The sequence below is a fragment of the Scardinius erythrophthalmus genome (assembly GCF_964197995.2).
Source record: "Scardinius erythrophthalmus genome assembly, chromosome: 11".
NCBI lineage: Eukaryota > Metazoa > Chordata > Actinopteri > Cypriniformes > Leuciscidae > Scardinius > Scardinius erythrophthalmus.
In genome coordinates, this window is record NC_138231.1 from 36,928,076 (window position 1) to 36,955,750 (window position 27,675).

At 40.6% G+C, this 27,675-nt stretch overlaps 2 protein-coding genes across 6 annotated transcripts; one reads left to right on the forward strand and one right to left on the reverse strand.

Moving 5' to 3' along the window:
- Positions 1-10: 10 nt before the first annotated feature.
- LOC308698937 (ectonucleotide pyrophosphatase/phosphodiesterase family member 7) lies at positions 11-11,578 on the forward strand (the record flags this gene model as incomplete). 2 transcript variants are annotated; one of them, XM_081379433.1, is made up of 6 exons in its annotated part: positions 11-228; positions 597-724; positions 1,660-1,805; positions 2,587-3,213; positions 11,031-11,262; positions 11,407-11,578. In XM_081379433.1, 5 exons carry the CDS (start codon positions 691-693, stop codon positions 11,481-11,483), a joined length of 1,116 nt encoding a protein of 371 aa, XP_081235559.1. In that variant the 3' UTR covers positions 11,484-11,578. The 2 variants fall into 2 exon arrangements, with proteins under 2 accessions (XP_081235559.1, XP_081235558.1); XM_081379432.1 differs by lacking the exon at positions 11-228 and having other exon boundaries at positions 484-724.
- Positions 11,579-11,661: 83 nt separating this feature from the next.
- On the reverse strand, positions 11,662-27,300 carry mideasa (mitotic deacetylase associated SANT domain protein a). 4 transcript variants are annotated; one of them, XM_081377845.1, is made up of 14 exons: positions 26,801-27,300; positions 25,674-25,755; positions 24,141-25,526; positions 22,634-22,870; positions 21,553-21,865; positions 20,580-20,646; positions 20,357-20,499; positions 20,152-20,255; positions 19,824-19,899; positions 17,402-17,490; positions 17,208-17,270; positions 16,809-16,916; positions 15,617-15,828; positions 11,662-12,619 (listed from the first exon to the last, which is right to left on the reverse strand). In XM_081377845.1, exons 3-14 carry the CDS (start codon positions 25,509-25,511, stop codon positions 12,385-12,387), a joined length of 3,018 nt encoding a protein of 1,005 aa, XP_081233971.1. In that variant the 5' UTR covers positions 25,512-25,526; positions 25,674-25,755; positions 26,801-27,300; the 3' UTR covers positions 11,662-12,384. The 4 variants fall into 4 exon arrangements, with proteins under 4 accessions (XP_081233971.1, XP_081233970.1, XP_081233968.1 ...); XM_081377844.1 differs by having other exon boundaries at positions 17,148-17,270; XM_081377842.1 differs by lacking the exon at positions 25,674-25,755 and having other exon boundaries at positions 17,148-17,270; positions 26,801-27,200.
- Between the last annotated feature and the right edge of the window lie 375 nt (positions 27,301-27,675).

A 27,675-nucleotide genomic window follows, 5' to 3' on the forward strand; every position in this document is an offset into this window, starting at 1 on the left:
AAAGTCCCTTATGTGCATTATCATTATAATGGAACAAACGTAGATTTATGTTGACACTTATTATCATTCTGTAGTTATTTTGTTTATATAAAGATGATATGAACTGATGATCAACAATATAGATCTCTAATCATCCTTAACAGTTTATGAGCTTCATCCTGAATTTATGAGTTTCAACCTATGGATCCAACCTTATCTCTTAAGGTTAAAATGCAAGCTGTGAAAAGGGTAATAATAATTGAAATAATAAGAAAACAAGACCTTTTCTACTTTACAGTAGGCTATAATACATTTCAAATTTAAGATCTATCATTTGTTCACTCAGTGAAAGTATGATAGAAGAGTATAATTTCAGTAACAACAACCTGACTAAGAACTACAGAAAATAAGCTATAGATTGTCTTATCAGTCCCCTGATAATGCCTGGTAATAACACCAAGATCAGCTTTTGCTGATTTTCATTCTGCTTAACAGTCTCTCAAGATGAAGTCAGAACTTCTGCTGGTGTTGGCTTTGTCTCTCTGTGTGAGCAGTAAACCCCTGTCTGAAAGGAAGACGCATAATAAGTTGTTGCTGATCTCTTTTGATGGTTTCAGGTGGGATTACGACCAAGATGTGGACACACCAAATCTGGACAAGCTTGTTAAAGAGGGAGTGAAGGCAAAGTACATCAATCCCCCAGCGATCACCATGACATCTCCATCACACTTTACAACTATTACTGGTAAGGCTCAACATTCTGCTTATATCTAATTAATTTTTGTGTAGAATACATGCATACTTAAATCAGCGGTTGTTTAAACACCTTGCATATGATTTGATTGGTCAGAGAAATTAGTTTCATTTTGAGTCACTTGAGATTAATAACTAAATATTTAGTATAAATATTGGCTATTTTAGTGACTCAAAATGAAACTAACTTCTCTGACCAATTAAATATATATATATATATATTTGATTGGTCAGAGAAGTTAGTTTCATTTTGAGTCAGAGAAGTTAGTTTCATTTTGAGTATATATATATATATATATATATATATATATATATATATATATATATATATATATATATATATATATATATATATATATATATATATATATATATATTAATGAAATTGAATATTGAATATTTAATATAATTTTGCAGAAATAAGTGCAAATATTCATGCTTTTGATTCACACTTAGATGTGTTGTGTGCCACCATAGCTTACTGTGTTAGTGTTCATATCCTTGTCCAGTCTGCATTATCATGATGTTCAAAGTCTTAAGCTGTGTACTGAGAGCTGCTGAGCACACTTAATTGGCCAATAACCTCAACCTCATTAAATGGCACTGTGCAAAGTTAGCATGAGCTCCAACTTCAAGGTTATTCACATAAGCAGTGTTCCAAGTTCATAAACCTTGTCAATGGCCGATTTACAGTTCTTGACATTGTGAGTATTGTGTTAAAAAAAGAAAAGAAAAGAAATGTGGGTCTACATGAACACTGTGATCACAAGTAATCTTAGTTCATTTGAATCCACTATTTGACCACACAGACCGATTGGTTGATATGACTGAATACAATTTTCAACATTATGTATAGTGACGATTAATACTGACTATATCTTTAAAGCATGGTATAACAATATGATTGTCTCTTAATTTTTAATTTAGGGAGATGGATTGAGGATCATGGTGTGGTCCATAACCTGATGTTCAATGTTACAACTGGGTTGAGACTTACCCATAAGGCAACACTTAAAAAATCTGAATGGTGGGATAATGGTGCTTTGCCCCTGTGGATAACAGCCCAGAATCAGGTGAACTTGCTCCTCTGAAAAGCTTTTTGTGAGCAGATTGTAAGGACAAAATACAAAATAATATTATATATATATATATAAACACAAGTCAAAGGTTTAGCATTATTAAGATATTTTAATTGCTTTTGAAATACTTCTCTTAAGCTCACAAGGGCTGCATTTATTAAATAAAAAATACAGTTAAAACATTAGTATTGTGAAATATTATTTTAATTTAAAAGAACTGTCTTCAATTTAATATATTTTAAAAGTAATTTATTCCTGTGATCGCAAAGCTGAATTACATTTTAAAATATATTCAAATAGAATACAGTTAATTTAAGTTGTAATACTATCTCACAATATTACTTTTTTACTGCATTTTTGATCAAATAAATGTAGCCTCGGTGACCATCCCCCGGTTTCACAGACAAAGCTTAAGCTAGTCCCAGACTAAAGTGCATGTTTGAGATGTTTTAAATGAAAGCAACTTGCACAGACATATCTTAAAATATAGCAGTGCCATTGTTTTGTCTCAAGATGCACACCAGTAATGTTTTTTTTTTCTAAGGCACATTTATAAAAAGCCACTTAAATGCCCTAATTGAACTAAGGTCTAATCCTGGTTTAAGCCCTGTTGTGAAACTGGGCCTTTCAAAACCATTATTTAAAATAAAATAAAAAAATATTCCAAACTTTTGACCAGTAGTTTAAATATGTCCTATAAAAAAAATCATCCATCCTTTGTAAATGAATTGACCATACTGGTCTTCCCCAGTAACTTCTCCTATATATTTCAAAGGGTCTGAAAACAGCATCTTTTTTCTATCCTGGTGGAGGAGCAACTTACAGTGGGCAAGCTGTGGATCGTTCCCTGGTGGAAGATCATGGTCAACCTGATGACAATGAGACAGACTGGCGGCAGAACATAGACACTGTGATGGGATGGTTCACCAAAGAGGACTTTGACTTTGTTACTCTCTACTATGGAGAACCAGACAATGTGGGTCATGCTGAAGGCCCCGAAACTCCAGAGAGAAAAAAGATCATTGAACAGATCGACCGCACTATTGGCTACCTCAGGGAGGCAATTCACAAGAACGGTTTGACTGATCATCTTAACGTCATCCTGACCTCAGACCATGGCATGACCACTATTAAAAAGGCCACTGAAGTTAATGAGATAAAACTTAACAATTACATGAGTTTAGTCAACCTATCCCGCTTTGACCTGCTTGACTATGGTGGGTTTGGGATGATCACGCCTAAAGAGGGCAAAGAACAGGAAGTTTATAATGCCCTGAAGAACGCACATCCCAATCTGACGGTCTATAAGAAAGAAGAGATTCCAGAACACTTTCACATACGCAAACATGAGAGAATTCAACCTATAGTCCTTTTGGCAGACCTGGGGTTTAATATCAACTCTGTATGTGGCTTTGGAAATAAATTTAAAAAATCATTTTACCCAATGGACCCTTTTCACATTTCCGGGGTTCTCAGAAGCAGAATTTGTCCTAGTTGTGAAAACGTTTCGGTTACTCACGTAACCTCTGTTCTCTCTAGAAGAGGGAACGAGTATTGCGTAGTTGCTTACGCTACGGGAAAGCCTTTCTTTCTCGAGATACTGAAGCCAAAAATTATCCTTAATTTTTATAATCTTGTCAACGCAGTGCGGCAGCCTGCAGACCTAGGGCAAGCTAACTAGCGTGCCCATTGGCTGCCCTGCGGCAACTGCAGCAGCCTACCGCTGAGCCCTTGGCGTGACGTCACGACCAATGAGCACGCTTGGCGCGCTTAATGCGTCACAGCCCGCGAAAAAGGGGTGTGGCTTAGCGTATATAAACAGGGCTCGGAGGCTGCTTCTCTGGTTTCTGTCGCATGAAGCGAAATGAGCTCGTGGCGCGAGCACGGCGGGCTACGCAATACTCGTTCCCTCTTCTAGAGAGAACAGAGGTTACGTGAGTAACTGAAACGTTCTCTTACGAGAGGTTCTCTCGTATTGCGTAGTTGCTTACGCTACGGGAACGCCCTTGTCAACGCCGTGCGCGCCCAGCATCCACTGAATGAGTCCCAGGGAGAGCCCGGGGAACGTGATAGCGGAGAGCCGGGCAGCCCGAAGAGGGCTAGCGCCGTACATAAGCACACACTAGGGGGTTAGGAGCGGCACGGCCGGTCCTAACTGACAATTCCCTGCATAGTGCAGCTCAACCAGTAGAGCTAAATCACACAACGTAGCCCGCGCACAGATAGTGGGCTGGCATACGCGAGACTTAGACTGATAACACTTTCGCCTGCAAGTCGGGAACATCCAGGTTGTAAAACCTAACAAATGTGGAGGGGGAGGCCCAGCCTGCCGCTGCACAAATGTCATGAATGGGAATCCCGCTAGACCATGCCCACGACGAGGCCATGCCTCTAGTGGAATGAGCTCGAACGCCCAATGGGCACTGCAGGTCTTTAGACGCATAAGCAGCAGCAATAGCGTCCACTATCCATCTGGACAGGCTGTGTTTCGAGGCGGCGAGACCCTTGGTGCGCCCACCAAACGAAACAAAGAGCTGATCCGAGCGCCTGAAAGCGGCGGACCGTGAAATGTAGTTTCTCAACGCCCTGACCGGGCAGAGGAGATTACTATCGGCCTCGCTGCCGTGCGTCGGCAGGGCTGAGAGGGAAATGACCTGTGCTCTGAAGGGAGTGCCCAAAATTTTTGGAACGTACCCATGCCTCGGTCTGAGAATGACTTTGGAGTCATTAGGTCCGAACTCGAGGCACGCGGCGTTAACAGATAACGCGTGAAGGTCTCCCACTCGTTTGACTGACGACAGAGCTATCAGAAAAACGGTTTTGAGCGTGAGGTATTTCATATCCACAGTTTCCAAGGGTTCGAAGGGATGCGCTCTCAGGGCCTCCAAGACCAGAGAGAGATCCCACATAGGAACCGAGGGGGGTCGCGGGGGGTTCATCCTCCTGGCTCCCCTAAGGAAGCGGATGACGAGCTCGTTCCTTCCTAATGCGCGGCCCTGCTCAGAAACCGAGAGCGCTGAAATGGCCGCAACATAGACTTTGAGCGTGGAGGGGGACCTGCCCGCGTCCAGTAGCTCTTGAAGGAAACACAGTACTCGCGATACCCCACATGTCTGTGGATCGAGCCCCTTAGCAGTGCACCATGTGTTAAACACTGACCATTTCGACATGTAGAGCCGCCTCGTAGAGGGGGCTCTAGATTGTATGATCGTGTTCATGACCCCGTCTGGCAGATTAGCGTGTAATCGTTGAGGCTCCACGCATGCAGAGACCAGCGCTCTGGATGGGGATGCCATATCGATCCGCGTGCTTGAGAGAGAAGGTCTCTCCTCACCGGTATCGGCCAGGGGGCTGAGTCTGCCAGCTGTATTAGATCCGGGAACCAAGCTTGGTTCTCCCAGCATGGGGCTATGAGGAGCACTGAGTGGCGCGCTTCCCTGATTCTCTCGATGACCTGAGGCAGCAGAGAGACCGGGGGAAAAGCGTACAACGGGCCGCTGGGCCAGATCTGGGCCAGCGCGTCCTCGTTCTTCGAGAAGAACTCTGGGCAGTGAGCGTTGTCTTTTGACGCAAAAAGGTCGACTTTCGCTTTGCCGAACCGTCGCCACAGTGACTGGACTGTTTGGGGGTGTAGAGACCACTCCCCAGGGGGAACGTTGTCCCTGGACAGTCTGTCGGGGCCCTCGTTCAGGTGGCCAGGCACATGCGCGGCTCTCAGCGAGCGCAGAGAGTGCTGAGCCCACACGAGGAGGCGTTCCGCCAGGGTGCAGAGCATCTTTGATCTGACACCGCCCTGGTGATTCACGTAGGCCACTACCGATGTATTGTCCGTGCGGACTAGAACATGGTGACCGTGGAGGAATGGGAGGAAGTGTTTGAGCGCTTTCTCGACCGCGAGCATCTCTAGACAGTTTATGTGTAGGAGATTCTCCTGGTCTGACCAGCGGCCATAGACCGGTCTGCCTTCGAAGAGCGCTCCCCAACCTAGGTTGGAAGCGTCTGTCGAGACAACTTTCCGGTGTGAAATCACTCCCATAGTCACTCCTGTGTGATACCATTCGGCTGCCAGCCAGGGCTGCAGGGCTGAAATGCATCCCTGATTCACTCTGACTCGCAAGCCGCCGGCCGCCCAGGCTCGGTGGGGCACGCGCATTTTCAGCCAGCGTTGGAGCGGGCGCATGCGCAGTAAACCCAGCTGGAGCACTGCTGCAGCTGAGGCCATATGCCCCAGGATACGCTGGAATGTCCTCAGCGGAACCCGGCTGCCTATTTGGAGGGATGCGGCGAGGAGGCGGATGCGGCGCGCGCGCTGCTCCGACAGTCTGGCCGTCATAGCCACCGAGTCCAGTTCTATTCCAAGAAAGGAAATTGACTGACGGGGTGATAGCGAGCTCTTGGTCCAGTTGACCGAGAGACCCAGCTCCTCCAGATGGCTGAGAAGCGCTGTTCTGTGAGACACAAGTTCCGACTCTGACTGCGCTAGAAAAAGCCAATCGTCCAGATAATTCAGTATCCGCATTCCCTGTTTCCTCAGGGGAGCGAGGGCCGTGTCCATGCATTTCGTAAATGTACGGGGTGCCAAAGACAGGCCGAACGGCAGGACTGTGTACTGATATACTCGACCCTCGAAGGCGAATCTCAAGAATGGCCTGTGACGGGGAGTTATCTGGATCTGAAAGTATGCGTCTTTTAGATCGAGAGAGATAAACCAGTCTCCTGGGCGAATCTGCGCGAGGATTTTTCTGGTTGTGATCATTTTGAACGGCCGTCTCATGAGGGCTTTGTTCAGATGTCTCAGATCTAAAATAGGTCTGAACGCTCCGTCCTTCTTGGGCACGAGGAAGTAGCGGCTGTAAAAGCCCGACTCGCTCAAAGAAGGATGAACCTGTTCTATAGCCCCTTTGCGCAGCAGCTTCGCTATTTCTGCTTGAAGCAAGTGCGCAGCTTCTGAACTCACTCTCGTCTCCGTCTGTGCTGTATAGCACGGAGGGCGACGAGCGAATTGAAGCGAATAGCCGTGTTTTATAGTTTTCAGCACCCATTCTGACGCGCCCTGAATCGCTTCCCATGCTTCCGCATGCATAGCTAGGGGTCGAATGGTCTCTGGGCTCAGATCGGGGATGGGGAGCCTGTATCAGAGAGAAAGGCGCGGCGCGCGCGCCGCTGGTGCTCGAACACGGGGGCTGGTAAACAGTATTGGCCGACTGTACAGCGTTCAGTAGCTCGGTCCCATCGGATGGAGCGTGATTTGCTGTCAAACATCCCAGGCGCGAGAGTGGCGTGGGGATTATAATGTCTACAAGTGAGTGCGCGTGCTCGTGAGCGGGCGCAGGGTTTACACTTATGACACGGCCAGTGTTTGGGAGCTTTAGAGGGTCCGTGACCCAAGGTAACTGGCTGGCAGAGCGAGCAGCGGGTAGGTGTGAGCACAAGGTTGTGGGCACATTTCCTACATTTAATACTCGAGCGGCTTGCGACCGCTTCATGAGAGAGCGCTCTGTACGCGTTACCATGGGGACCCTGTTTGTGTGAAGCAGTGAGCACCTGGGAGTGGGCACATTTTCTACACTTATAACACCCTCGGCTTGAGCCGCTGTTGCCCGGGGTAACCGAGTGGCAGAGCGAGATACAGGTAGATGTGAGCACAGAGTTGTGGGCACATTTACTACACTTATTACTCGAGCGGCGTGTGACCGCTTTATGAGAGAGCGCTCTGAACGCGTTACCATGGGGACCGTGTTTGTGTGAAGCAGTGAGCACGTGGGAGTGGGCACATTTTCTACACTTACAACACCTTCGGCCGGAGCCGGAAAGCCCGAATTTACACTCTTTCTGAGATTTATTTGGGCCGCCGTAAAAACGGCGTTTGTGTGCAGGCGAGCGAGTGGTATTACTGGCTCGTTGGCTGCGGTGTAAGCTGCTGCAGTAGCCTGCACTGAGGGGACTGACAGAGCTGGGCGTTTTGATGGCGGTCCGGCCGCAGCGGGACTCAGCCATCTCTTCCTCCCTGCGGGTGCTAGGAGGACTTCGCGGGCTCAGACTTCAGCGTTATCTTGGGACGCGGACCCCGGGGGGGCGGCGGTCTGTGACGGCTGGTCGAGCGTGACCTAGGGCGGCCGCCCTGGCATCGCTGCGAAGTGGTTGGTGGCCGAGACGAGCGCTGTGTGGAGCTGCGCGCAGGAGGCTGAGCTTGAGAGCGGCCTGCGGCTGGGCTCGAGCGGCGAGGCAGGAAGAGATTCATAGCCTGCGACGCCTTCTGCACTTCAGAGAAGCGGTCCACAATCCCGCTGACCGCAGGGCCGAAGAGGCCGGTGGGCGAGAGCGGGGCGTTGAGGAAAACAGCGCGTTCTGACTCACTCATATCCGCCAGCGTCAACCATAAGTGTCTGTCGATGACGGTGAGCGCGGCCATAGATCTGCCGATGGCTTGTGCAGCGGTCTTGGTAGCACGGAGCGAAAGGTCCGTCGCGCTGCGCAGATCTGTTAAGGCTGTATGATCTGAGCCCTTCTCGTCCAATTCGCGGAGGAGGTCGGCTTGCAGGATCTGAAGAACAGCCATCGAGTGCAGGGCAGAAGCAGCTTGGCCGGAGGCGGCGAATGCGCGGCCGGCGAGAGCTGATGTGGTCCTGCAGGCTTTAGACGGCAGGGCAGACTTTGAGCGCCATCTAGCAGACGGCGGGCAAAGGTGCGTTGCCACCGCTTCCTCAACGGAAGGGATGCCGGTATAGCCTTTCTCGGCGGCCCCGTCCACCTGGGAGAGAGCCGAGGAGACAGACGATCGGAGTCTAGCGGAGAAGGGCGCGTTCCACGACTTCGATAGCTCCTGGTGGAGCTCAGGCAGGAAGGGTGCTGACCTAGAGGCTGGCGCTTGGCGGCGGCTAGGCAGAAAACACCCGTCGAGTCGGTTAGGCGCGGGCTCCTTGGGTGGGGACCAGTCCAATCCCAGTCGGTCGACCGCTTTGGTGAGGAGGCGGATAAGCTCCGCGTCGACACTGGAGCGGGACCTGCCAGACTCAGGAGTCGAGGAGGCGGAGCGGTGAGAGCCCGACCACTCCTCGCTGTCCGAAGCAAGCAGAGAGCAGCTGTCAGCGGCGTCATCTGCTTCATCCCCTGAGGCGACGGCAGTGCGGGCAGTAGCCGGCCGCTGCGCGTCGGTGAAGGGCGGGGGAGAAGGAGAAAGCGAGGCTCGCGGGAGGGGCTCCGGCGAGCGCTCAGCTATAACCACCGGCTCGGGAGGCCTTTGAGAGCGGCGTTTCTTCTTACGCGGCCCCGAAGAGGCAGCCGGGGAAGGTGGAGGATCGTCAAACATGGCGTGTCGAGCCCGCAGGGTCGACATCGGCAAGTCCTCACACTGTTCGCAGCCGCCCGAGGAGAGGGCGCGGGCTGCGTGGTCGAAGCCCAGGCAGAGAGCGCAAACCACGTGGCGGTCTCCATCGCTGAGCGGGGCTCTGCACGAGCCACAGGATGAGCGAGGCATTTGCAACAACGCCTCGCGCTCTTTTAGATGCAAAAGTGTGTCGATGGGCGAACACACAAACACATACAACACAGAGCAGTAAAGGATATGATCGCCGGATAGCGAAGCAGGCAGGGAAAGCTGAAGGCGGCGAAGGCGGCCGGCGTCCTCAGGCTGAGATCCTCGGCGTGCTGGTCGCTTGTTTCGACGGCGGCTTCCTCAGAGAGCAGCGATGCGAAGAGCTTCGCTGAAAAGACAGAAATCAGAGAAGCAGCCTCCGAGCCCTGTTTATATACGCTAAGCCACACCCCTTTTTCGCGGGCTGTGACGCATTAAGCGCGCCAAGCGCGCTCATTGGTCGTAACGTCACGCCAAGGGCTCAGCGGTAGGCTGCTGCAGTTGCCGCAGGGCAGCCAATGGGCACGCTAGTTAGCTTGCCCTAGGTCTGCAGGCTGCCGCACTGCGTTGACAAGATTATAAAAATTAAGGATAATTTTTGGCTTCAGTATCTCGAGAAAGAAAGGCTTTCCCGTAGCGTAAGCAACTACGCAATACGAGAGAACCTCTCGTAAGAGAACTTCGATTGCGGTGAATGGGAGATGACAGCAAATCTAATTTTTGTATTTCCATTTGCTCCAGTTTCAAAAGAAAAAAAATCTGTTATAGAGTTTCCACGACTTTCCACAACTGAGGGAAAAATATAGAGAGACTGAATGCATTGGCCATGAGAGAGAAAGATGTAAAATTTGCCATCACTTCCTCAGCCGTTGTGTTTGTAGCTGGAAACACTGGAGATAAAAGCTAGATTTTTCCGTAGCATATACACTTTAATTCAACTTAACTCAAAGGAACACTTCAGAACACAGGTAGAACAACTCCATAAAATGATAAGAACAGACACAGGGTGTATAAATACCAAAGGCAAACAAAGGAAACTGAATGAAAACCAGGTGAACATAATCAAACAATCAATGGGAACTATGGAAACAAACTAGTGGCGGGAAAACAGGAACAAAGGAAACTTACACAAAACACAAGAAAACAGAGCATAACCCTGACACCAGCAGCGTTAATTCATTTTTTTTGTCATTTACTGACATGGTAATATAACGCGTTAAATATTACATTTTTAAAAATGAAAATTTGAAAAACTTTACTAGATTTGTGATGTTGATAACTGTGGAAACGTGTCATCACAGTCTGTGAAAAGGGTCCATTGTTTGAAAGCTCACTTAGTACAATTCAGCTCCACATTTTTCAGCTATTTTTTTATCCTTTATCAGTAACATATAAATAAAAATAAATATATTCAGCACACATTTTTTATGTTTTTTAAAAAGAAATTTCTTAATGCAACCAAAGCTGCATTTATTTGTTACAAAAACACTCTAATATACTGATTTGGCGCTCAAGAATAATCTATTATTAATATTAATGTTGAAAAGGGTTGTGCTGCTGAATATTTTTGTTGTTCTTTGATAAATAGAAAGTTCATAAGAACAGCATTTATTTGAAATAGAAATCTTTTGTAATATTATAAATGGCTATGTCACTTTTGATCAATTGAATTCATCAGATTAATTTCTTTTCAAAAAGTAAATAAATACAAATCTGCCTCCGTACAAACAGTAGTGTAAATAGTAAATACTACTTGAAGCACCTTTAAGCTACATATGTTTTAGGTGGGGTGAATTTATGTAAACAGCCTACCTGAATGAATCATACTGCTTTCAATTCTAACAATCTGTTTTCTGTTTGTGCAGAGGGTCCTTTTGCATATCAACAAAGGAGATCATGGATTCAGTAATGAGGAAATGGATATGAAAATGATCTTTCGAGCCTTTGGACCAGACTTTAGGAATGATTTCTTGGCTGAGCCTTTTGACAGTGTCAGCATCTATCCGTTGATGTGTAAGCTTTTGGGTGTAGTTCCAGAAGCAAACAATGGAAGTCTCAGTGACACCAAAGGCATGCTAGTGGATAACTCTGATGTTGGTAAGCATTTGCTTCACATTTGATTTGACTCTCAGAACTCTCAAAATGGCTTTTTCTGTCAGTCTAACAAATACTTTGAACGATTTTGTTTTTATGAAATTTCAGAAATATTTAGTAACCAATTAATGCCATTCTTATTTGCAGGTGGTAGCAGTGGAAAAATCCAGGTGTCTTTTTATACTCTTCTGATACTAATGATAGTTATTTTAACCTTCATTTGAAGAGATTTACCAAACTACTTGTGTATAGCAACCAAACGCTGAATGCATTTAAACAGTGTAATCACCTAAATGACTATTAAAGTGTCGTTTTCTACATTTTCTTCTTTCAATACCGAATGTGATGATGATAATTGAACTTTTTTCTTTTATATTTATTATATCAAGACAAATAATTCAATTTTATACTGAAAGTTTGTTTTTATTGTGCACATATTTATGAAAAATAGCAAATATCAAGCGTGGTCACAATAGTCAGCAAAGTGTGAAAAATGTGATCAATATGCCAAATATGTATTTGTTGTGATTTGCATTTACATGTGAGTTTTATTTATTTTTTAAAAAAATCCCTTAATCCCAATATTCCACTCCCCTTTAAATGCATCAAAAACATAAATATACACATTCTTTTAAGTTTAGAGGACTGAAAAAACACACAACAGGACCAATATTGTACACAATATAATACAAAAAGATTCTTTATGCATTATATACATTTCATGCACAAGAAATATTTAATTGAAATTATAGAAGGTAGAAGGAAGGGGATTTTAGTCTGCAATCTTGATTACATATTATGTATATTACATAAACACATAAAAAAATACAATCTCGCTGAATGCATTCAAAATTTGTTCGGGTACTTTCTAGGAAAGTTTAACTCTCATATTCATTTGATTTCATATCAAGCTCATTCATCGTGAATGATGCCAAATTGCCACACATCTGCATTTTTTTAAAATATATACCAAAGGAAAGTTCGTATAAAATTTTGGTAAAAATAAAAAGACAAAAGGCATATCATCCACTGTAATCATTTCAAACATCCCAACTGCCCTTAACCAAGATGCACATTTTTGGTACCAACTGGTACTACAGAAGACTACAGGAGTCATCTAGTTCCTCAATGCCAGTCCTCATCCAGCTCATCATCTGGCTCTGCTGAACTGTCCTCAGCTCCACTACTCTCTTCTTTCTTTCCTCCTTGTTCCGCCTCCTTCTTTGCTGCCTCTAGCATCTCCTGCTTTGCCTTAGCCACTCGCTCTTCCTCTTCTCTTAGGCGCAGTGCTGCTGCCTTCTTCTCCTGCTCGGAGTGACTCTTCATGTGAGCACTCCTGCTCTTCACTTTATAGAACACCCTATATATACACACACACACAAGGACGTCAAAATAGGTACAAGGACTGCTTAAAATAAGAAACTGCTTTATATTTGCTTTATATTATATTTATATATATATATATATATATATATATATATATATATATATATATATATATGTGTGTGTGTGTGTGTGTGTGTGTGTGTGTATATATTATATACATACACACACACACACACACATATATATATATATATATATACACACACACACACACACACACACACACACACACACACACACACACATCTATATATATAAATATATATATACACACACACACACACACACATCTATCTATCTATCTATCTATCTATCTATCTATCTATCTATCTATCTATCTATCTATCTATCTATCTATCTATCTATCTATCTATCTATCTATCTATCTATCTATCCCAGTCAAAAGTTTGGAAACGTTACTATTTTTAATGTTTTTGAAAGAAGTATCTTATGCTCATCAAGCCTGCAGTTAAAAAAACAAAACAAAAAAAAAAACAGTAATATTATGAAATATTATTACAATTTAAAATAATGGTTCTCTTTTTTAATATATTTTAAAATGTAATTTATTTTTGTGATGCAAAGCTGAATTTTCATCTCCAGTCTTTGGTGTCTTATGATCCTTCAGAAATCATTCTAATATGATGATTTGATACTCAGTTATTATCAATGATGGAAAGAGTTGTGCTGTTTAATATATTTTTTTGGAATACTTTTTTCAGGATTCATTGATGAGTAAAACATTAACAGCATTTATTCATAAAAACAGCATTTATTCAAAATAAAAACATTTCTAACAATATAAATCGTTACCATCACCTTTTATCAATTTAACGCATCCTTGTTGAATTAAAGTACTAATTTCTTTAAAAAAAAAAATAGTTATTGTTCCCAAACTTTTGAACGCTAGTGTATATTGTTACAAAAGATTTCTATTCTAAATAAATACAGTTCTTTTTAACTTTTTATTCATCAAATAATCCTGATAAAAGTATCTCAGGTTATAAAAAAAATATTAAGCAGCACAACTGTTTCCAACATTGATCATAAATCATCATATTAGAATGATTTCTGAGGGATCATAAGACACCAAAGACTGGAGTACTTGCTGATGAAAATTCAGCTTTGCATCACAAAAATAAATTACATTTTAAATTACAGGGTGGGCCATTTATATGGATACACCGTAATAACATGGGAATGGTTGGTGATATTAAAGTCTTGTTTGTGGCACATTAGTATATGTGAGGGGGCAAACTCCTCAAGATGGGTGGTGACCATGGTGGCCATTTAGAAGTCCACAAACAGGACTTTAATATCACCAACCATTCCCATGTTATTACGGTGTATCCATATAAATGGCCCACCCTGTATATTAAAAAAAGATAACCATTATTTTAAATTGTAATAATATTTCATAATATTACTGTTTGTTTTTTTTTTGTTTTTTTTTTGTTTTAACTGCAGGATGAGCATAAGAGACTTCTTTCAAAAACATTAAAAATAGTAACGTTTCCAAACTTTTGACTGGTACTGTATATCTATCTATCTATCTATATATCTATACATACACACACACCTTAAACCATTGACTAGCTGTGTGTATGTTATGAATATAGGGATTTATAAAAGCATAAGCATACAATGAGAAAAAAAGAGTATAAAAAGCATCTGCCCTTTAAGGGATAGTTCACCCCAAAATATATAAATACTGTCATCATTTGCTCATGTCGTTCCATACCCGTAAGACTTCCATTCATCTTCGAAACACAAATGAAGATATTTTAAAATTTCTCATATGGATTCTCTGAAAAAAATTCTGTCCCTCCATTGACAGCCTATGCAACTAAAGCTTCAAAAAGGTTATGAAGAGATCGTAAAACGAATCCATATGAGAAATATTCTGAAGAGACACGATCGCTTTATATGATGAACAATTTGAATTTAGGCTTTAATTCACATGTAAACGTTCATCAACTCACACATCTGTTATGATAAACAGAAGCTCAAGCATGTTTGCTTGATGTGCAAGAACCAATGAGGTTCATTCTCGTGCGTCAAAGCAAGTATGGTTGAGCTTCTGTTTATCTCCGCTGATAAAAGCATAAAATTAATCTGTTCATCATATAAAGCGATCTTGTCTCTTGAGAAAATTTGAATGGATTCATATGGATTAGTTTTACAATCTCTTTATTAACTTTTTGAAGCGTCAAAGTGGTAGTTGCGTAGCTGTCAATGGAGGGACAGAAATCTCTCAGATTTCATTTAAATATCTTCATTTGTATTTCAAAAGATGAACAAAAATCTTATGGTTTGGAACGACATGAGGGCGAGTAACAATCTAAATCTTTAAGGATACTTTTAAACATAAGTGAAATCATTTCACTCTGCTTTAGAGAATAAAATTGCTGAATTATTATATGTGGCCTCAGACCAATGACATATTATTAATAAAATTATAATAATTATAATGTCTCTGCTTAAGAGTACTTACTAACATTGCAGGACATAGTCTTGCAGTCTTAATATTAAAATATAATTGTGCAATATTTTGATCAATTTATTGTGATAATAATATTAATACTGAAATATTGAAAGTAATATTTCAGTGTCTGAATATCAAATCCCCAGAGAAACTGAAGACCAGAAGTAAAGAGTTCAGTGGGCAGAATTCTCACTCTTATCTACTTAGATAAGATGTTCAGTACAAGAGTTCCCCATGTACATACTATGTACTTATTATAGTAATTGGAATATCTTGGTTATAACAAGGTACTAAGTACACTGTAAGTACACTTAAGTGCACATACTGTAAAATAAAGTGCAACCAGAGAAAGAGTAAAAATACAGTAGTGTAAACCCTCATATAGGTGCAACTGGTTTAAGAAAGCTCTGGAAGAGACAAACTTGCTTAATTAGCTTAACTTTCAGAGTAAAAAATTCATAGACCAGCATATACAAACTGACTAACCTACTGCACTTCTTGCAAGGGAAAATGCCCTCCGGCTCTCCCTGACTTTTGTTGACAGTTGAGGCCCTGCTTTTCTTCCCGGTATTGTCAGAGCGAGGCTTCGGAGGCGCAGGCGAAGGAGTTTTGAAGGAAGGTTGAGTTGCTGGCATCAGGCCAGAAGACTCTTCCGCAGAGCCATTCTTTTGGTCCTCATGAGCCACGTCTGCCCTCTTCTGGAAGAGCCAGTAAAGACAACCATGCAAATAGAATGAGCTTTTCATTTAGCTATAACAAGACAATTAATATTCCAACCCAGAGAAACATGACAAAGTCTTTATGGTGTATTTACTATATTTACAGTGCTATGCATAAGTTTAGACACCCATACTAAAGTTGACTAAAAAGAGGAATAAAAAATCATCTTTTGTAAACTGAACTTAATGCCTTAATTTAAAAAATTAGGAAAAATCCAACCTTTAAGGACACCAATTTTCTTTGTGAATGAATAATGTATCGTAAATAAATAAATGTTCTTCCTTAAAATACAGGGTGCCTAAGTTTGGACACCCCTATGTTAAATTCCCATAGAGGCAGGAGGATTTTTATTTTTAAGTATTTTTAAAAAAATAATTTTTTAGGATACTATGCATCCTGATAAAGTTCCCTTGGCCTTTGGAATTAAAATAGCCCCACATCATCACATAGCCTTCACCATACCTAGAGATTGGCATGGTTTTATTTCAGTTAGCCTAATAGCTGGTTTGATTTGCATTGAGAGATGATCTTATGGAAAGTACCCCATGCCAATCTCTAGGTATGGTGAAGGCTATGTGATGATGTGGGGCTATTTTAATTCCAAAGGCCAAGGGAACTTTATCAGGATGCATAGTATCCTAAAAAATAAATAAAAAAAATACTTAAAAATAAAAATCTGCCTGCCTCTATGGGAATTTAACATAGGGGTGTCCAAACTTATGCACCCTGTATTTTAAGGAAGAACATTTATTTATTTACGATACATTATTCATTCACAAAGAAAATTGGTGTCCTTAAAGGTTGGATTTTTCCTTTTTTTTTTTTATTAAGGCAGTAAGTTCAGTTTCCAAAAGATGATTTTTTATTCCTCTTTTTAGTCAACTTTAGCATGGGTGTCTAAACTTATGCATAGCACTGTATATGCAAAGAGGATTATGCTTTCACTCCAAATACTCACATTCTCATTGTCCTGAAGTGTCTTGGTCACGTCTTGTAGACGCTCATTCACATTATCCTGTGTTCCCTCCTGTTGTTTACAATCATTTTCTTCCTCTTTCACATTCGTCTATGTTGGAGATGAAAAAACAGACTGATGATATAAAAATGAAAAGTCTCACAGAGGCAAATATTACCAGCATGCATGCATCAAATTGTACAGATTTATTTTAGCACAGATTTTATAAGTGTACAAATTTTGTTTATATTTAAATTATGAATGTTTTTCAGTCTGGTCTCACACTTTCGGATCCCACTGTACATGTGCTAAAAAGTCAAAGACAATGACAATGTCCTTTACCACAGGGAGGCTTTCCTCTGGGTCTGAAGGTCCATATGTAAAAGTCCCATTACGACCAACCTTTGCTTGTTTCTTATAAGTGTAGTAGAACTCCACACACTGTGCCACTGTTTTAGTCCTCACCTGCCAAAACAGACAGATTAACAAAAACACAATGTCACCTTAAAAAGGTACTTTTTAACATATTTATTTACTTTATATGAATCAAGATATGACCAATAATAATAATACAGTAACCAAAAAAGACTGGATACCAGTTTTTGCACTAAGAAGAAATCTTTCCTGTAAGCAGAAATTCCCTTGTTGAAGAATCGTTTTTCATCCACGGTCCAGCAATCTGATCCTGTCAATATGCAAGGAACATTACTTGCTTGCTATCCACCATAAAACTTTACTGATAATCTGCTGGATTGCAATTGCAATAATTGAACTATCCATTTACAGTGAAAGCATGTTAGGGCTGTCAAAAATAACACATTCATTTCTGCAATTAATATTTTCTGTTTAACGTGTTTAACAGTTAATGTACTGTAGCATCCCTTCCTGGCATCCTTTGGCTAGCGTTACAGTATATGGTGTAAGAGCAAAAATGTGTAAATATTGCAATACTGACATTTTATCACAAGGACTGATCCTCACTTAAAAATACTGATGCCAAATGTTTTAACTTCTAATTTTTCTTATTGTGAATATGAATGTGCAAAATAAACTTAGGGGAAAAAAAACTGACAGCTCTTTTTCAAACAGAGATAGCAATTCTTCTACCTTGTTGCTGAGAAATATAATGCAGCTTAAAGATACTAATTAATCGTCATAATCACAATTATTTCTTAGACAAACCAAGACAGCCCTAGTGAAGTTTGTTTTAAGTTCGTTTAAATTAAAGGTTGTTGCAATATTTTTAAAATTATGGCTTTCAATTATACTGTAATGTTGAATGGCTATTAATTATTTCATCCCGAGAAATTGAGAAAAAAATCGAATTAATAGAGACACCTTTAGCAATATGTGGTATCACTGATGCTGGCCTTCATTAATAGTACTTAAAAAAATCTAAGAAATTTACTAAATCTATATGTTGTTTCTGCATTCATTTTGAGATTCAGTTAGGGATGTCCCGATACCACTTTTTGCAGAACGAGTCCGATACCGATACTTTGATTTTTGGTACTCGCCGATACCGATACCGTAACCGATACCTGAATTTACACTGCATTTGTAATTTTTAAATGTATTAGTTGATAAACCAAAAGAATATACATCATATTAGTTGGCTTAATTTGTTCATCAAATTCAAATGTTCAAATGTTTGTCAAAACCAGTGAAATATCAATTATTTAATCCAATCTTGATACTACAACAAAAACTACCATCCTAATTAATTTGAATTTAAAACAAGTAAGCAGTCAGTGACAAAATAAGAACAAACAATCGAATTAGAAATAGGACAAATAAATAAAATAGAACAAAGAAAGGCTACAAATGAAATAAACAGTGTTTGTAGAGTTTTTCGGGTAGATCTAACAGGTACAGAAATTTGAATAAAGTAATCAAATGTGAAAAAAAGCATTTCATTACTGTATAAATTATATATAGATAGATATTTTTGTAAAGTTGAAAAGGTTAGCCTATTTAGTCAAGAGCAGTGAGTAATTTCTTTGTCCTTTGTGTGATTAACATTAAAACACAGAAGCAGGTTTATTAAACTGCTGCCCCTTTAAGACCAAACGCACGGACCGCATTTGAATATGCTACGTTCATTTGAGATATAACTGACTTTGTTTACTATAGGATACTCCTATTTTTTACCTAATTTTGTGTGAATTCGTCAGTACAAGCGCAAGACAATTTAATTCAGTATTCGCGCGCTGAGATGCTGGTTTGCGGGGCGCGGGCTTTGGATGTTTGCGTTCATGGAACTTCTTGACCTGCACACGTCCTGTAATAATGTAGGGAACCACTCGTTATACTTAAATCAGGTAACATTTCATGTTTTACTTTACTTAAACGATTTAGTTTTCATCCAAATAACATGTGCTGAGTGAACGATCAGCAATCAAGAGCATTCAACAGAAGTGCGCTCGCTCTCTCTCTCTCTCTCTCTCTCTCTGGTCAGTTGACGTTAATAAGCTACATGCCTCGTTTTCTTTTCTTTGCCATTGACATCCGACTGAACAAACTTTCCACTGATGTCTGTTTAAAGGGATGTGCTCGACCAGCTCGCGCGTCTGTGCCGTTGTGCACTTAATCCACTGCGCGTTTTTCTCTTATCAGCTCGCGCACCACAGCTATGTTACTATACACACGCACCTTGTACGAACCCTGTGAAATGAGCCCAAACCGTCTACATTATACTTTCCTATGCCTCAGTTCACCTCCACAAAGCACTCGCGGCGGCCAGTTTCGTTTTGCAAAATGTACGTGGTATCGGTGCGTGGTATCGGCGAATTTTTATGAGTACGAGTACGAGTATATGAGGACAGTATCGGCCCGATCCCCGATGCCAGTATCGGTATCGGGCCATCCCTAGATTCAGTGTGAAAATATGCATTGCAATATAAAATATATATTAAAAGATTTTAACGTTAGGTGCGATTCATTTCAGAACAATGTGATTAATTAGTTAATTCATTTTTTTTTTTTTTGCCCTATATGTTTCTGTAAATGAGTTTCTACCTGCATAGTGGTAGTTTGCCAGATGGTGGTTTCTGGAGAAGATGGGATTCTTCATCATCATCATTTCCAGAGCTTGCTACAGAGTCAAAACAACATTTGTTGTTTTTCCAGAAAACTTATTTATGCATCAAATACAGTGACTCCAATAAGTATTTGGATACTTTTAGACACTCAAACGTTCAAATGTTTGGGGGTCAGCAAAATCTATTTTTTTATAGAAATGAATACTTTTCTTCAGCAAACACGCATTACATTTCACATTTTCTGCTAAACTATTAAACAGCACAACTATTTTCAAAGAAGAATGAAGAGAAACAACTGTGCTCACCATGACATCGCCTTTGCACTCGTGCAGACAGTGCATTGCAAGCTCTGGGTTGGTTCCTCCTCCACACATGACACTGGAGCAGACCAGGTTCATAAGGTCATCAACTGAAAAATAATAAGGATTGGAATGGAAATATGTGAATATGTCTGTGTTATATGCATTTGGAGAACATTGGCTATTTCAATGCAGTCTAAAGACAAGTTACATCTTGTATCCTGGGAGGCCGTAGAATCAGCCTCTGAATTAGGGAGCCACACCAAAGTTGCTTTATGCTCGTCCTTTAGGGCCAAGGTCTGATCCCATAGTTCTGGAATCTCTGCCTGATAATGAGAGCCGATGTTTATGCGCCTAAACATGCAAGATAGGGAAAGTATATTAGATTAGTGGACAGTGATTGTGATGAACAGCTTTTTTTAATAAATGCTCACGGTTCTAGGCTGACAGGCGTTGCTTCTCCAATCAGTGGGAGTGCAGGAGGACTGATATCAGAACTGCCTGAAATGCAGAAAATAAAGTCAGAAAATATTAATCATGTCAATATGATGAACTACACAGTTCATCTACACTTGGAATTAATAGGTAAGAATAAAAATGAATAAACAAACAGTGAAAAAGGGTTGAGACTTTACATTAAGGATGTATAAGTTAACATTAGTTAGCAAAATAGTTAATGTGAACTAACAACTAATACAATAACACTATTTTTTTTTTTTTAAATAACGTTTGTTAACATTATTAGTTCATGAAACCCAATGCATTAACTAATGAACAAAACAATTACAGCTTTTATCCATCTAGGTTAAGTTTTATTTTTACATACTAATAGATTTTTAACATTTCGTCAATTAACATTAGTTAATGAATTATGAACTAACAATGTAAATTAACATTAATTAAGAGGATTAATAAATGCAGTAAGAATGTACAGTTTATTGATACTTAATCATACCTAATTAATGGTACCTTTAATTAGGTATGGTACCATACCAATGGTACCATACCTAATTAACTTCTAATTCCTCTATTAATAAGTATGAATAAACAATCAAATACTGACGATAAAAATGAGACACTTTACAATAAGGTGTTAACATTAGTTAGCACAATTGTTACCACGTTAATAAAAATATTTTTCATTATTAGTTCATTTATTATTATTTCTAAATATTCTAACATATTTATACCATTAAAAGTTGTACGTTAACATTAATTAATGACAACTATCAATGAACAATAGTGTGTGTATACTGTAAATGTACATTAACGTAAATGAAAAAATGCTGTAAGAAACTATTGTTCATTGGTAGTTTGCTATAACTACTGCATTAGTAAATGTTAATGCTTAGAACACTATTGCACATTTTTACTAATAAAAAAACAAAAATGCAAGGTGGAACGCACTTGTGCGCAGCAAGCTTCGTGTGTTGCTTCGGGGTGTAGATGGGGGAGGCAGGATCTGGCTGCCTGCTGACATAGAAGAGAGGAACAGAACAGAGTACAGCCCAGAGCCTTCACGCACAGGTGAAAGAATGGGTGGAGGGGTGTACGGCGGGATGATGCTGGCATGCTCTGGCAGGCGCACTGGGGAGCGCAGGTTGCTCTGGTAAGGGGTGATGCTGGAGTAGACAGAAGGGGCGATGAAAGTGCACGGCTGAGGTATGACCAGAGGCTCAGGACGTGGGCGGCGCCTGGATTTGTCCTCTTGCCCTGTACCCTGATTGAAACGGAAATGGTAGAAACAGATGAAAATTCTGTCATCATTTACTCACCCTCAAGTTGTTTCAGACCTGTATGTTTTTCTTTCTTCTGCTGAACACAGAAGAAGATCATTTGAAGAATGTGGGTAACCAAATAGTTGACAGTAGCCATACAGTATTTTTTTTTTCTCCATACTATGAAAGTCAATGACAACATTCAACTTTTTGATCCTTCAGAATATCTTATTCTGTGTTCAGCAGAAGAAAGAAAAACACAGGTGATGACAAGTTTCATTTTTGGGTAAACAACTGTCTATTTAACAACTATTTTAAAAGCTCAAGTACACTTTTATTGTGCAAAAGCATTGAGATGTTATAAGAGTTTGAGTTTGTTGCCACTGTCACCTTTGGCTTGCTTAGTCAGGGACACTTAATATTCAGCAACATTATTGATTTGACTGCACTGACACTATTGGATGGGAACTGAACTGGGCTGGTTGATGACATCACTGTTTTCAACAGAGCTGCTTTATGAACTCATTTTATAATTTATTAACTTTACACAGTTGCTGAACCAAACTGAATCAACACTGAACTGACTTTAGCTGAATAGTGATACTATTGTCATTTTTAGTGATTCTTTCCAGCATAATTGAATTCTGTTTGCATCATTGATCATTACTTTCCTGTTTATCACTGTAAAGATACTTTGAAATAATCTGTGCTGTATAAAGCACTATATAAATAAAGCCCACTTGGCTTAACTTGACATTATTAACCTGTACCTGGATGAAGCTCACAGATGCGGAGTTCTTTAATGAGTGCAGGCGTGCTACAATAACAGAGGGTTTGCGATCAGGATGGTTCTGTTGATGTGAAATCTCTGAGGGATTCCGAAGATTATCCGTCTGTGCCCAGCTGCCCTGCACTTCCACTTTGGTTTGACCTCTCCGAACTGGGACCGAGACTGGGATGACTAGGGGGGCCATACCAGCGGGTCTACCAGGGGTAATGTCCTCACACTATTAAGAGAAGATTAAAAAGGGATGAAGAGGCACAAATAAAGTTAATTATGTGTAAGCAACCTGCAGCGTTTAAGTGAGTCACAGATAACTAGATGGTTTATGCGATCTTAAAAACACAGTTACAGTCCATGTTTTTAATAAAAGAAATTAAATAACCATCTCAAACAAAAAGAGATGTCTATTTCCTGTTACATAGAAGTATGTGAAGACAGTCCATTATATTTAAAAGAATAAATTCATACCATAAGCTTGTTGTTTTGTGAAGTTTGGATTGGATAAATGTTAGCAAATAGTGCTTGGGGAATCGGCCACTCCCAAATTCAACAAAGGATTTTGAGAGAGTGTGGAATGTGAAGGTGTGCAGACTTGCAGCTGCTCACCAGACTGCTTTACAATGCTCACTAACTCCATAAACTTTACTGCACGTAATACTGTGTGTATATGACTGGGGAAGCTTGGTAGCAAACATACTTTGAGCCAAGTTGGTACTGTAATATTTACTTTATAGCTTGATTAGTAATAAAGACACGTTTCACCCAGCTTTAGCATCTTGCTAGAGTCAGCAGTGGACATTTTTAAGGTTTTGAATAAGACAATTCATAAGCTTGTTTAAACAACAAAAACAACTTAGTAGACCATCAAATCAGCAAAACATCCCATAATAATTTTAAATATTTAAGGCATACAATACTGTTCAAAAGCTTGTGGTCAGTAAGATATTTTTTACAGAAAAAAACAAACAGATTTATTAATTCAGCAATGATCAATCAAATCGGTCAAACGTGACAGAAAATAATTTATAACGTTACAAAATATTTCTATTTCAAATAAATGTTGTTTCTTGATTCTTGAGATTCTTGAGGAAAAAAAACGTATCTGAAGACTGGAGAAATTATGCTGAAAATTCAGCTTTGCCATCACAGGAATAAATTACATTTTAAAATATATTATCATAGAAATAATTATTTGAAATTGTAATAAAATTTCACAAATAAATTATTATATTTTCAAAAATAAATGCAGCCTGTTGAGCATAAGAAACTTCTTTTTAAAAAAATCTTACCAACACCAAACTTTTGAATGGTTTGAGTGGCCAATAGATTTCCAAAAAAAGTTTAAACACAGTGTGCTCAAGAAACATTTTTTGAAACCAATTAATACATTTGCAATTTCGTTTGGTGATGCTAGTGTCCCTCAAAATGTATATCTACTTATCCACTGATGTAAAATTAGGCTTCAAATGGATTTCCAAATGAAATTGGCTCACCTTGGCTGGCAGAAATTCCATCTCTGAAGCCTTTTGAGCAAGAGTCTCAAGGTTGATCTCCTTTGAAGCCCTCCGTCGTCTCTGAGTGCTTTGGATGACCCCCACTGTGGGTTCTTGGACTCCACCAACTCCTCCATTCTGAGAAGAAACCTTGTCCTTGGAGGGCTGGTCGCCTTGAGGAGAGATGCCATCTTTAGAGAGTCGCCGAGAGCGGCGAGGGAGGACCTGTCGTTTGGTTTGGGTTTCTTGGAGGTCTGGAGTGGGCTCTGCAGGGCCAGATTCCTGGTAATTTGATTCCTGAGGAACAAGATGTTGTGGTTGAGGAACAGTGAGCTGGGTCTGACTCGATTCGATTTTCACCTGAGCGCTGGGAAGATCCGGTGACTCAATCTCTTTTTTGACTCGCTGCTTTTCTACAGACTCTAGGTGTTGGAAACCTTGTCCATGCTGCTGCAGTTGCTGCTGCTGCTGCTGCATCTGTTGCAGCTGTTCCTGCCTTTTCTTCTGCTGGAGGTACTGCTGTTGCATTTGATGCAGCCGTTGCTGCTGCTGAATTTGATTATGTTGCTGCTGCTGCTGCTGCTGCTGCTGCAACTGACGCATTTGCTGCATCTGTTGCATCTGGTGTTGACGATGCAGCTGCTGCTGTTGCAACTGCAAGAGTTGCTGTTGTGATTTCGGCTTCTCGTTGTAATTCATATTTAAAGATGCATTGTTCACTTGGAAGACTTGTTGGAAACCAGTTGCCTGCGGCTGCTTGGTAGGTCCAAACGCCAATTGGAAGGGTTGCAGAGTGGAATCAGTCATTTCGTGATGCATGCCCTGAGGCTGATATTGGAGGTCTGCAGGTATGTGACCTTGTTGGAGAGCCTGGAATTGAACATGATGCATGGCTGCCATCGTGTGATGGTCCCAATCCGGCCCAGGAACGTGAGATGTGTCTGTGTAGGACTGCGAGGAACCTGGCGAAAGCTTCTCCAACTTCACAGCCTCCATCTCATGACTTTTGTGAAAGGCCCTTGGGTCATCTATAGCACTAAGAGAAGGAACAAAGTTCTGTGGCCACTTATTCATGTTCGGGAGGCCCTGAAACCAAGTCGAGGTCTGCACTGGGTCCTGATGCACCCACTTCACTGGTCCCGATTGCTGAAAATGCCCTCGGACCGGATATCCTTTATCAGATTTGAAAACGCCCTGGACTTCAGGGCTAGAATCCACCAAAACCTCTGGACTGCTGTGAGTTTGCTCCAAGGAAGGGGCTCCCACGTTGTAGAAGAGATCTCCTGAATGCTGCATTGTTTCACCAATGGCTTCAACATTCTGCTTGCTAATACTGTTTATGGTTCCTCTCTGGTGTGGAGAAAGACTCATGGCAGTTGTGTAAAACTAGAAGACAAGCAAAAACCCAGGCCATTCAGTACTTCAGTTTTAAATAAGCCTGATTAGGTTTGAACAAGTCCGAAGTTAAATAATAATAATAATGTTTTACAGAGCGGAGTGCATGCAGGATTATGTGGGGTCTAGAAGCCTCACCTCCCCACTTGCTTCTAAACTGCAGTATAAAGGTGGTGTAAATTTTTAAAAACTCAGTCATTCCTCAGTCAAGGGAAACGTTCTAAAAAGGAGAGAAAGACAAAAAGTTCGGTTTTGAAATCAGTCGATCAATAGGAGTATAATGTTGTCTGCATTCTACACAAAATAAAAGGACAAAAAAGGTCAAATAGGTCAATGGCATGACACTCGTTTAATTTTGTCCAGATCCATTACATTATACAAAAAAATACATTAAAATGCTATTCATACAAACAATACCTTGCACACACCTATTCTATGATCTAAGTGAGTGTGAGCAAATGCAACGTTTTTTGGGAGAGAACAGTTTCCCAGTTTCTCAGGGAAACGCAAACTTTTTTGCAAACAAATGCAAAATCATTGAAATGTTTCCTCCCATCTCATATTTTTTCCATTATCTGTCCCCTTGGGGACTCACTAATAATAAGCATGTTTTTGGTTTTTAAATTAAAATTCATTTTAAATTAAAATTCATTTCATTTTTTTAAATGTCAGGGTGAAACAAATCCTTATATCATAATGATTTTTTTTTTATCTTTATTATATTACAAAAAACTTGATTTGTCAATCAAACTTCAGATCACCAATTGCCTAACCAACATGTCAAAACATACTCACGTTTGACAGGACACCAAATGTGCAAATATTTCCTTATGCATACCATTAATTCATGGCTATTTGGCAAGACTTGTGCATAGAGAAGGAACATAGTGGTCTAAAACCAGGAAACCTGACAAACACAAATGCAGAAGGCAACAGCAGACAGGCACGGGAGGGGCATTAAAAGTGCAATGCAAGACAACAAGAATTACAGGAAGTGAAGAGGGAAAGGGAGAGAGAGAGATATGGAGAGTATACAGGAGAGAGAGAACAAGCAGAACTACTTTTCAACCCAACCCAGAAACCACGATGAAAACATTTGTTATAACCAAATATATGTATAATTAATGCTGCACAACAAACTGTCCTACATACTTCCTTGTAAGACTGCAAAGTTTCAGTATGTGTGCAGTTTGCTCCTTGGTGTTTCTTGACCTATTGAACGAAGTGTCGTGTATGAAAGCATATTAGAACTGTAGCGTACTTACACTGTTGCAATATGGCATTGACGTCCTCCTTCCTTCCTTACTTTTCAAGTTCGGATGACAGCGCCTTACAAAAACAGTTCAAGCCCTGGGCAAAGTCAACAGCGTGCGTGCATGGCCATAAACACATACTACAGTGCAGTCTGTCGTAAACGCCTAGACGTAAGTGCGCACATTTGATGATACGCTAAAATACCATGTCATAATGTATCGAGAGGCCTCTCTAACTATAAGGCTGCCAAATCCAACAACTTTTTGTATCCGAACACGTTTGAACACCTCCGGTAGTCACCAAACCTGTTTCCCGGTTTACATTCTGCCGTTTAAGCGCAATTTTACCAATAGCCTACTGTTAGCAGGATGCGTTGCGTTCGAAGTCGGATCCTCTTACAATAATCAATCCATCAAAGTTATTTATCAACAAAACAGTTTGCACCCACGCAACCAATCAGCGTGTTTCGGATTAAAGGCGAGGCGACACAAGGCGCAAAATCGCACACTGTGATTGGACGGAAGGAACTTCTCGCACACTGCTGGAATGAAATGTGTCATATTTTTATTACTGAGACCAACTTTTATATTTCCATATCTCTTTAACTTTTACTGACTTCGCTGCTTTGAAAGTGTTTTTTTTTTTTTTTTTTACATTTATGTTAAAACGAAAAGGAAAGGAAAATAAAAATCTCAGTGCTGTATATAATTTTAAATAGCCTGTAATTGTAACTTTGTCATATGCTCCTTATCACAAAAATGTAAGGATGTAGCAAACCCAAAGCAACGAGAAGGCAAGTCCTGAATACTAGTTCTATATTTTATTTTATTTTAATTCTAGTTCTATTTATAACTACTAAATTATAATTAAATACTAGTCACTATTG

Excerpts from the sequence above, each read along its gene's own strand:
- mideasa (XM_081377842.1), bottom strand. Across the intron at positions 21,866-22,633 it reads CATCTGTGAGCTTCATCCAG|GGTACAGGGCAAGAGGACAA; the intron begins GTACAGGTTAAT and ends CGTTTCAATCAG. Across the intron at positions 17,271-17,401 it reads TCTTCTTAGTGCAAAAACTG|GTGAGGACTAAAACAGTGGC; the intron begins GTATCCAGTCTT and ends CTGTTTTGGCAG.